The sequence below is a fragment of the Parasteatoda tepidariorum genome, chromosome 10, assembly GCF_043381705.1.
Source record: "Parasteatoda tepidariorum isolate YZ-2023 chromosome 10, CAS_Ptep_4.0, whole genome shotgun sequence".
NCBI classification, from domain to species: Eukaryota; Metazoa; Arthropoda; class Arachnida; order Araneae; family Theridiidae; genus Parasteatoda; species Parasteatoda tepidariorum.
The window spans coordinates 20240457-20251500 of NC_092213.1; the positions used below are offsets into that span (position 1 = coordinate 20240457).

General features: G+C 28.0%; 1 protein-coding gene across 1 annotated transcript in view; it reads left to right on the forward strand.

Moving 5' to 3' along the window:
* The first annotated feature begins 905 nt into the window (after positions 1 to 905).
* Positions 906 to 11044, forward strand: part of LOC107442550 (acetoacetyl-CoA synthetase-like) — a 42698-nt gene continuing 32559 nt past the window's right edge. The window contains exons 1-6 of the mRNA XM_043041410.2: positions 906 to 1005; positions 3064 to 3183; positions 3889 to 3992; positions 6374 to 6491; positions 8670 to 8780; positions 10414 to 10511. Coding sequence (XP_042897344.1) covers positions 3069 to 3183; positions 3889 to 3992; positions 6374 to 6491; positions 8670 to 8780; positions 10414 to 10511 — 546 coding nt within the window. The 5' untranslated portion in view covers positions 906 to 1005; positions 3064 to 3068. The remainder of the gene's footprint in view (positions 1006 to 3063; positions 3184 to 3888; positions 3993 to 6373; positions 6492 to 8669; positions 8781 to 10413; positions 10512 to 11044) is intronic.

Consider the following 11044-nt stretch of genomic DNA (forward strand, 5'->3'; position numbering starts at 1 on the left):
AAGCCATGCCCATCAAACATCAATTTTCTTAAATGATACATTCTATATTCCTACTCAATGATTCTTTTATAAAGATTTCAATTCTTTCACTAAATATTTCTTGCTTAATATTAAGACAGGCATGAAGCTATGCAGAATATTAACAAACTAATTATGTATCGAAGTTGCCAGGTACACAAAACAAAAATATACCTCGACTGAAATAAAATACACAAATAAACAGTAAATGCAAAAGAGCAAATAACAGTTATACAAAATAACAGTTATGCAAAAGACGTAGAATAGAAAGAATTATATTTCAATAAATTCGATGTGTGATATGGCGCCGTATTTAATTAACTTCCCTTTAATTAACATTCCAACTTGTGTAGAAAAACGTAGATCAACTTTAACACGCTATTTTGCCTATCATAGATCAGCTGTCTATAAACGATCTATAAATAAAAATAATACGTGGTTTCAGATAACCTTAAGAATACTAATTTGGTGACGTAATCCGTTTGTGCTATCTTGATCACGTTGATCAATGAGATAACCTAGCATAAAGAATAAAAAATAAAAAATAACTAAGTAATACAGAACGTGCAATAAAATTTTTTTTTCATTTTTATTAGAGCTGTAAGCTAGCAAGCATCACTGGTGTTATTTTAAAAATAAACTGACAAAACCGAATAGTTTATAGTTTACTTTAGAACAATGGCTATATCTAAGCCAATGAGAAAATTCCATTTCTTAAATGTCTCGGAATTTAAAAATCCTCAAAGATATTTTTTATTTATTATGCGTTTAGATGAAATGATTTTATCAAAATTGAATCAAGGGAGTTTCTTTAAATAAACAAAACAAACAACTAGAAAATGATAAACATGCAAGCATAAAATGATAAAATAAATTTCAAGCTTATTGAATGAGATAATTTATTTCGTAGTTGAATGATATTAAGAATTGACGGAAAAAAAATCCAGATAACCATTTTCTTCCGTTACTGGTAGCTTTTCATTGTTGGTAAGATAAAATATTTTTCCTGAAACAGATTTATTTAATTTTGAACTTGATTTAAATATAGAGAAATGCCAAAAACTGTTAATAAAACAGTTGTAAAGTACTAAAAATACCCTTTTCTTCTTTTCAGAATTGAATCGTTAGTCTTAAAAACGATTTGAGTACATATCCTAAACATTGAGTTATTATTTGGAATTATTCCTTAAATAAGGTGCATTTTATAGATATCCGAAAGTATGCATTTTAGTTATTATAATGCGTTATTCATTTAAGAACAAAATTTGCGTTTTTCTGGAATAAAAATCGGTATATAATTAACAACAAAATAATAATAAAAATAATTTATTATCAAAAATGTATTTTCTGTAAATTAGAAATTTAAGTTAAATTCATATTAATAACTGAACATTGTTTCTTTCTTTAAAAACAAATGGAAGTTTGGATTAAAAATATATTTTGTGCCATTTTGAAAAGTATACTTGAAGAAACAAACAGATTTGGCTAGTTTGTAATGAGTCCTGTTTGACAGGCAAGTACACAAAGTTTAAGACAAAGAGACTAAAAATGCTCCTCAAAACAACGATTTTGTATTCAAGTGCGGTCAAAGCGATTTTGTATACTTCAAGAAGTTGATATGAAGGAAAATGTTGCGGTCTGTAGCAATTGCGGCCAAGTTCCGAAAAAGGAACGTTATATTCATATAAAGATGTATTCTACAAATTTCTTTTGTACGCCTAACGCAATTTTTAAGTAAAAGCTTCATATTTTCATACGCATAAAACAATTTTTCCTACATTTTTAAAGTTCTAAGTTGAGCATTTGGTGACAATATATTTATTAAATTTAGTAGCGATGACAAAATTAAATCGTGGCACTCCCTTTGAGCGTCCACGTGTTTTAGGTTTTTTCGCTAAAGGGAGCACCCGAAATCCTAAGTTTCTTCATTACGCAATCGTTAGAATACTAATTCCCTAAAGCAGTGCTCTCCAAACTTTTTCAACGTTTGATAATTTTACCGCCGACCGCTGAGGGGTGGAGATATGATTGTTTGTACAATAGATGGTTTTTGTTCAATAACTTTAATTTCATTATAATTAAACATGACTTCTAAATGAAATACAACTATCGCATCAGTATTGATGCGACTTTAGGCGTAGCATGAAGTTACGAAATCAGACACAGAAACGTACTTTCTCTGAATAAACATACCTTTTCCTTCGACGGATTAGAATTTCTGACTCCCAAAATACATTGGGAGTCTAGGAAATATGGTCCTAATATTTTGGTGAGAAGGAGACACAAAGGTTGGACGCTATGCGAAATTTTAGCGAAATCGGTCGAATAGTTCCTGAGAAATCAAATTTTTAAAAAGGCGGTATTTTTAAAATTCAATTTCGCAGAAAAAGACTTCGCTCAAATATTGTATTATGCCATGTAAAATTACATTCTTTAAAAATGATGTAAAAAAATTTATACCTTACAATTAAAATTTTTTTCGGCCTATTATAAAAAAAAAGTAATAAGGAATGATAAATATTTCTTAAAAGCTATTTTTTTTTGCACAGAATTATCATTGAATAAATGAATTTGATGTTTTTGTACAAAAAATCTTTCAATTTGCTTTAAAAGTTCTCGAGATATGTCGAAATATCCAAAAAAATAAAATTGACATAAAGGGGTTTAAACTTTGTATTGCTCTCTTGACCAAACTTTTGAGACCAGATATTCAAGATTGCGGCTGGCTCCTATATTTTAGGGGTCAGATAGCTGAATCCTTTGAAAAAAGTATGTTTATTCTGAGAGAGTAAGTTTTTTCCCCGTCAGATTCTGGACTTAAAATATTGTCTGCATTAATTAATAAGCATATTTGAGGTCACTCTTTCGAACCATAAAGATTGAATTCTAGAACGTAAGGATCAATGGTTATTTAGGTTGGTCCGTTTATTTTTTTGTGCACTCTATACATAATTAATATTATTTCAGATAATGTAGTGAAGTATTAAAATAAGATCATGCTAAAAATAACACCGTATATTAATAAAAAATGATTTTTTTTCCTAGAAAAAATGGATCATAAAAGCTTCGAAAACGTACCTTGCGTGTGGAAACCAATTGGAAGCAATGGTGTTTACTATTCGAGATTTGTTAAATTAATCGCAAATAAGTACAAAGCTAAAATTGGTAAGAGAAATTACTTTCTTAATATTTAAATTTTAAAATGTTTCCTTAATAAACATTGTGTAGCAAAATAAATTACAAGTTGCAGTCCTTTGAATGATTTTGAAACCAAATCAGTGACATTTAGGAATTAACTCTTTGCGATTAGGAGAAAAAATGTTATAATTTGTCATAATAGCTCTTCTTAATTGTATAAACACTATAATTAAAGAAACTAGTTTAAATATTGTTTTTTTTCCTTTGCTAGATAAACGAAACCATATATCTCTTTTCCCTTTTCTTACTTGATAAAATGAGATTTCAAATCATTTGATTAAATTTAATCCATAGGATTTAATTGAGTAAAGACAATAAAATCCTAAATAAGACTAATCTTCACTTAAAAAACTTATAATATTCCTTTTTTTTAAAGAATTATTATTCCTTGGACTATTTACAACTTATAAAAAATATTAATATTGTTTTATTAAGAAAAGTTACAGAATTTATAATTTTAAATCCATACAAAACTAAAGACTCACAGTTTTCAAATATTGTAGATGTAATAAAAGTAAATATTATTGCTTCGTAACTTTTTCGTTATAGTTCTTCAATAAATTATATTAATACAAAATAATTCTTGATTTGAAATGAATTCGACTGAATAAATGTTTGTTTAAAAACATTTATTCATGCAAGAGATTGATAATTGGAAATTCTTTTTTTCAGATAGTTATTGGGATCTTCACAAATGGTCGATCCAAAATATAGACAAATTTTGGAATGAAATATGGCATATTGTAGGAATCAAATGTTCGAAAACATTCGATAAGGTTTGATCTAAATATTTATATTTTTTAGTCAACTTACATTATGCATTGAATAAACATTTGAATTCTTGTTTCGAAAAATTGAATTAAAGTACAGTTTTGTCTTAACCAGAATAAAAGTAAAATGTTTCTTATGCTATTCAAACTCCACTTTTTCTTGCAAACAGTTTTAGAACTTTATTTTCGAGCGTTTTTCGAAAGGTGTTTCAAAGCTAACAGTTTTAAGAAATGTCTCAGCTTTCAATTTAAGAAAAAAGCTCATTTTCAAAAGTAATTCTTATTTTTGCAAAAATTACAGTTAAATAAGTAAAATTTTCTTAATTAGTTACAAAAAACAAAAATGGAAATTTTCTTTTATCTTTGTAGGCTGTGAGAATTTCTTGACAAACATTTACGTTTTGTTCTGTAACAGTTTCAATGTAATTTCTCGTCAAACTAACACGTGACTTTTTTAAGCAATTAAAAAATTGCATGTAAATGAAAGTTCTTGAATAATCTCTAAATCTAATGTGCCATTTTATCCACAAAGAGATTATTTTATCAGTTTTGAAATACCAAAATATACTGCTCGTATCAGTTATGGAATGCTAACAGTTCAACGCATTTAACATTTGCATTACGTACTTCAAATTTATATTGGCGTGAATATAAAGAAGATACTTGGTCCAGCTTTGTAATTCAGACAGTTCGAAAACTTTAGTGTTTAAAATTTTGCTACTTTGAGTAAATTCATTTTAGTACGAGCAAAAATAAGTATTGCATTAGTTCTAAATTTCTAACATTTGAAATTATCTAATATTTGAGTCCTGGAAACCGAAGCAAATTTGTTGTGGTATGAAAAAATAAGTGCTCTCATAATTTATAAGATGTTCTCAGTTATAAAAACATAGCGTTTATAAATTCAGCGGTCTGGTTGACTTTTGACTTTCGATTACAAAACTATCTTTCATACATTTTTATTTTGTCTTCATAAACCATAAAAATTAAAAATTAAGTGCAATGTGCGTCATTAGCATTCAGTAATAAAAAAATTGAATTTTTGAAATAGTTTTCTAATTTCTTATGAGGCTATATGTAAGCTGGTAAGCAAGCAAAAAAAAAAAAAAAAAAAAAAAAAAAAAAAAAAAAAAAAANAAAAAAAAAAAAAAAACGCTGGTAGCAAGGTGTCGGAAGGAAAATTCGAAAGTACGCGGCTTCACTGTTTCAAATATTTAAAAAATATTTCTTTTGGAGGCTTTTTGCGAAGGATTTCTATTCTCAGAAAACGAAATTGGAAAGGTAAAGCAGTGAGGTTTTAACTATCCTTTTTGAAACTTGTACCTATATATGTTGAAAAAGAAACAACTATATGATGTTGCAAGAGCATTGAATTTGATTGGGCCTCTTAAAATGGCGCGTCTTATGCTGACATGCTCATAATAAATCAAAGGCTAGAGATAAAGAATACAAAAATAAACTTCAGCTTCTTTTTATAAACTTTTTTTCGAGGTAGAAGAAATCGTCTAGAAAAAACAATATCTATTAATCCTTTATCAGTTTCCTTAAATGCAAGCAGAACGGCGTATTTTTATTACGAATTTTGGATGTTATTTTTATTAATTTTTAATAATTCTTATTGATTTTTACATTAATTCTTATTACCTGTTCTTTGATTATTCAATAAGTTTTGTACTCCTTATATCATATAGGGATAAGGGTTTTTTCCTAACTTGCAACAAAGCATAGTTTCTTTAGATTACTTTGGTCAGCTTAGTTATAAGTAATATTTACACAGAGAAAAAAATTCTGGTGAAATTACCGTACTGTATGGTAATGACATTTCTGGTGAAGCATAATTCTAGTTAATAAAAATAAAATATGCAATTTTTAAACTATTCATTTGGCAATTTTTCCATTCGCAATCGATACGACTTACCGAAAATATTGTTTTTTAAAATTATAGTTCTTTGTACCAAACATTAGAAAAAATATATATGAAAAGTAAATTCAATCGCATAAATGTTTTTATGCCATGCTCTAAATTTTCATGAAAAAATTATCAAATTTTAACACATTTACTACCAAAAGTATGATAATAAATCCATATTTTATTATTATTCATATCAAAAGTCATTACCAAAGCAATTTTGAAAATTTTACCGTACTTTTTAAAATTACCATAGAGCCAAAAACAGGATGAATTTTACCATATTCAAGTAGCTTTGAACTTACTTTTTTCTAAATGTAATGTAAAAGTTCATAACTGAATAATCTTCGTTTCAAAATTTGTTTTTATTATAAAAGCTTGTTTATCATATTTTTCTACTTGTTCTACAAAAATATATAGTAATTCAAAATATTTTTTTTAAATATTTTAAAACCTTCTTATGATTATTGCATTATAGGTTATTGATTTATCTGTTCCCATGAGTGATGTTCCGAAATGGTTCATTGGAGCTAAACTGAACTTAGCAGAAAACCTATTGAGATATAAAGATGATCATGTTGCTTTAATTGCAATAGGTAAGCATGTTATAACATTGGACTTAAATTACAATAAACAGTAAAAAAACTGTGGCGTAATATCTCTCCGAATATGATGTTAAACAACCCCACAAGTTCTTGTAAAAAAAACTTTATTTCGGTTTAACTCCAAAAGAAGGGTTCATATACGATTTAAAGGGTGAATTTTAAATCAAAACAGTTATAGAGTTAGCTTACATCAAATTCTCACCGATTCACATCAAACGAGAATTATTCTGCTGTCCATAAACACCAATGTGTTGGCGCGCTTATTTTTATCGCCAGAAGTTAGCGTTCGTAATCGAGAATCAGTCTAAGATACTTAGCAGTTGTTAATGATTTGTTACGAGTTGATTGAACGATTTGCTGTTCATAGTTAAAATAGATAACTGCGTTTTAATTGTGTTATAAGAATAATTATCTGTTATCTTTTAAATATTTTATGAACTGTATGATTTAACATGTTCTAACAATTCTATCGGCTTTCATTCTTTTTAGCCTCGTTTGAGATCGTCTTAACGGAATCTGTGTGCTCCTCCTATGTTGGATTTACAAACTAGTTTTATTTTGTAAAATTCAAAAGACCATTCTAAATTAATAATTCTTACTTTATATTTTATTTTATTCTATAATCGTCGTTGAATAGCCGAGCCAATTTTGAATTTACGACTGCCAATGTTCAACTCCGTATCCTTGTAATTTTGAACCCAATCCAGAAGACCAAGAGCACTCCTGGATCAAGTATTGGGAGAAATTTGCCTTCGTGGAGGACTTTTTGATGGAACTCACCCACATTTGCGTTATATGGAGAGGAAAGTCACGAAAACCTCCCATGGTGAGTCTGACGGCAAGGGGACCCATGATTCGTTTGCTATTGAGGATATTTTACGTTAGCAGTGTGGTCGGTGCAAGCCGGGTGCGGAATTCATGTCTACCAGCCATTGCTGGTATTCAAACCCGGCTCACCTCAGTGGAAGGCGAACGCTTTATCTCCTGAGCCACCAAGGCTCTTCATATTGTATTGTAATAATACATTTATTTATTCTTATGTGTATTTAATCTCTGTGAAATGTATGATTTTAACATGTATAATTTTTGTCAGCTTCCGCTCTCTTAAGCCTTGTTTGAGTTCGTCTTTATGTTATCTGTGTGTTTCTCGTATGTTGGATTTGCAAACTAGTTTTATTTTAAAAATTAGAAAATCGTTCTAAATTAATGATTCTTTCTTTACATTGTATTGTAAAAATATATTTATTTATTCATATGTGTATATTATATTAATATAATTATAAATTTTAGAAGATTCTTGACATAGTACTGGAACACCATTTTGTTGCAATGTAGTTGACGCAAATTTTGGTGTTAAGTTGCACGAAAATTTTTTTGCAGTATTGTTACTTTTCAATATTTTAATAATTGCGTTTTGTAGTCTTTTAAGTTTTAAGTTATTATTAATATTCAACCAATATTAAAAATTGAATGCTATAATTATTTTTAAAATTTAATTTTACGAAACTAAAGCGTTCATGTTGTTATTAATCAAAATTGAATTCATTAACGAAAGAAGAATGATAGTGTTGCTTTGATTGCAATAGGTACTAATAAATTTTTTAATTCTTTTATGCTTTCAACTAAAATGAGCAATTAAATTAATCAGATGTAGAAAACGATTTCTGGTATTTCTTAAGGATGATGTGTTTTTTTTCCATTCTATTTACATTTTTAATTATATTTTTAGTAAAAAAAAAAAGAAATAAAATTACTCTTTTTAGTATATATTTTCATAGGTTTTCTTCATTTATTGTGAGAGAGTTTAAAACTTCTAAATCTGAATAATCTTATTTTAAAAAATTATTCTATTTCAACTTTTAAAACTATTTATTTTTCTTAAAATTATAAGATAATGAATAATTTTATAAATAAATCATTGGAAAGTTCTCTAAAAATAAATATTATAAAAATTTATACACATATTTCCCAAAATATCTAGGCTATATTCGGATTCAAATCATAATTTTACAGTATATAATTTCAATTTTTACTTTTTAGGATATTTTATTCTTGAAAATGCACATGAAAGATATGAGGGATACATAATTAGCAATTTGCATATGTTTTAGAGGCTGCATGAACGATTATAAATTATTCATTATCTTAAAATTATTGATTTTGTTTCAGGAGAAGATAGAGATAAAAAAGTTTATACCTACGCTCAAGTATTTGGAGAAGTTAAAAGATATGCTGCAGCATTTCGGAAAATTGGGCTCAAAAAAGGAGATCTAATTGTTGGTGAGAAACACACAAAACATCGATTGATATATCATTAATACAAAACTCCATTTTTTATCTTAATGACAGTGATAAAGGTTTAAAAGAATTTTTTTTGTTCTCTATGGTAATTACAAACTTTTTTTACTTTTAAAGTTTCAAATTTCCCAACTTAGTTGTAAACACATAGTAAGGTGAGAATCTTACACCTTCTCTGTCTATGTTCTGACGTCCAGTGTTACCTTGCTACACTGAAAAAAATTATTGTAAAAACTACCAGACCAGGGTAAAATTTATCTTATTTCTAACTCTATGGGAGCACCAAAATCCTCGGTAGTTTTTTCCGAAGCGATTTGGCAATAATTTTGGAAATATTATCAATAAAATATGGTTTTATAATATGTGACAAAATTTAGTAATTTTAACATGATACCTTAGAATATGGTATTAAAACCCTTTATTCGGTTGAATTTACTTTTTTATATAGTATTTTACTAAATGTGAAGTAATAAGAACTATAATCTTCAAAAGCAGGATTTCTGGGAAACCGTTACCGGAACGGAAAAGTTACCAAAGGAAAGGTTTAAATATCGTTTATTTTAATTTTATTAAACAAATTTATGTTGTTTTTTCAATTACGAAATTTTATAGTTATACGGCATGGTAATTTTACTAGAATTTTTTTGCCTGCACAGAGCACAAAAAAATAAATAAACTGACTACCCTAAATAACTTTTGATATAGTGATCGGATCTTCATGTTCTAGGACTCAATCTTAAAGGCTTGAGGGGATGGCCACAAATATGCTAATTAATTAGTGCAAACGATATTTTAAGCTACGAAATCAGACACCAAAACGTACTTACTCAGAAAAAAACATTCTGGTTCCCAAAATATAGAGAGTAGTCACAATCTGGGAAATTTAGTTCCAATATTTGAGTTGGGACAGCGGTCCAGAGCTTGGGCTCCGTAATGTTAATTTTACATTTTTCATATTTCGCCTAAACTTAAGTGAATTGAAAATTTTTTGCTCAGTTATAAAAATTAGTTCATCCAAGCATAATTTCATGAAAAATATAACTTTTTCTATTTAAGTGGTAACTAAGATAGTAAAAGAGTCATCGACACCACTTATTTTCTGTTATTATGGCTCATGTCATATCATTTACATTTGTAATTATTTAAATTTTATTTCTTTAATTGAATCTTTTTCCTCGAATTCCAATTCCTTATAATTCAATATCAGTGTAGCACATTCTAGCAATGATGATTCTGTTTTCTGTTGAAAATAAATTTAAGAAAATCCAAAAATTAAAGGGTAGGTTAAAATTAAATTTAAATTATGTATTTGTGTTTTGCAATAATATAATATAAATTACTAAATAGTCTTTTTTTCTTATCTGTTATTTTAAATTTTTATTAATAACAGAAAAAATACTGAAAGTATAGAGAATGAAATATATTAAATTTGAATTAAATTACATTTAAACACTTTTCTTGAACACTTGGTTCGCATTTTTTTCCAATTAAAATAATATTCAAAAGTTTTAGAAACGTTATAAATAAAAATATTGATCTAAGAAAATTAATGAAGATTAGAAAAATGAAAACGTTTTACACATTTTATATATTTTAGAAATTATTGTTTTTGTAGGTCATTTATCCAACAGAGAAGAAGCATTGTTTGCAATGTTGGGGGCAAACTCAGTTGGTGCTATTTGGGTAGGAATTCTTCCTTTAATAGGAGCGCAGGTAAGAAAAGTTTCAAATTTTTTACACTACGATTGAGTAAAAACAATGTTTAAAAACACAAGGAATAAAATTTATAAAAACAGGAATGGTTTCCGGTAGTGTGGAACGTCTTCATGAGTTGAATAAACTAGCAGGAATGGCACGACAAAACGATTGAAACAAATCATCTGAGTTTTAAATTAGGTCAACTACCCAAGACAAAAAATCCTGATGTTTCCCCAATGATGAATTAACATAAGTGTGATGATTATCATCTTTAATTTTCATCAAAAACAGCTTTATGGGACCATCAAATCTGCCTAACATTCTAAATTAGACATTGGCACATTTTTATCTTGCCTCATACCATAATAGTACGATGGATAATTTGAATCAAGCCCAAGGACAAGGGAACTCTGGATCAAGTATTGGGAGAAATTTGCCTTGGGGGGGAGAGGGAGAGAGAGAGAGAGAGAGAGAGAGAGAGAGCATGAAAACCTCCTACGGTTAGCCTGATGGCAAAGGGACTCTAACCTATGATCGGTCGCCACTGA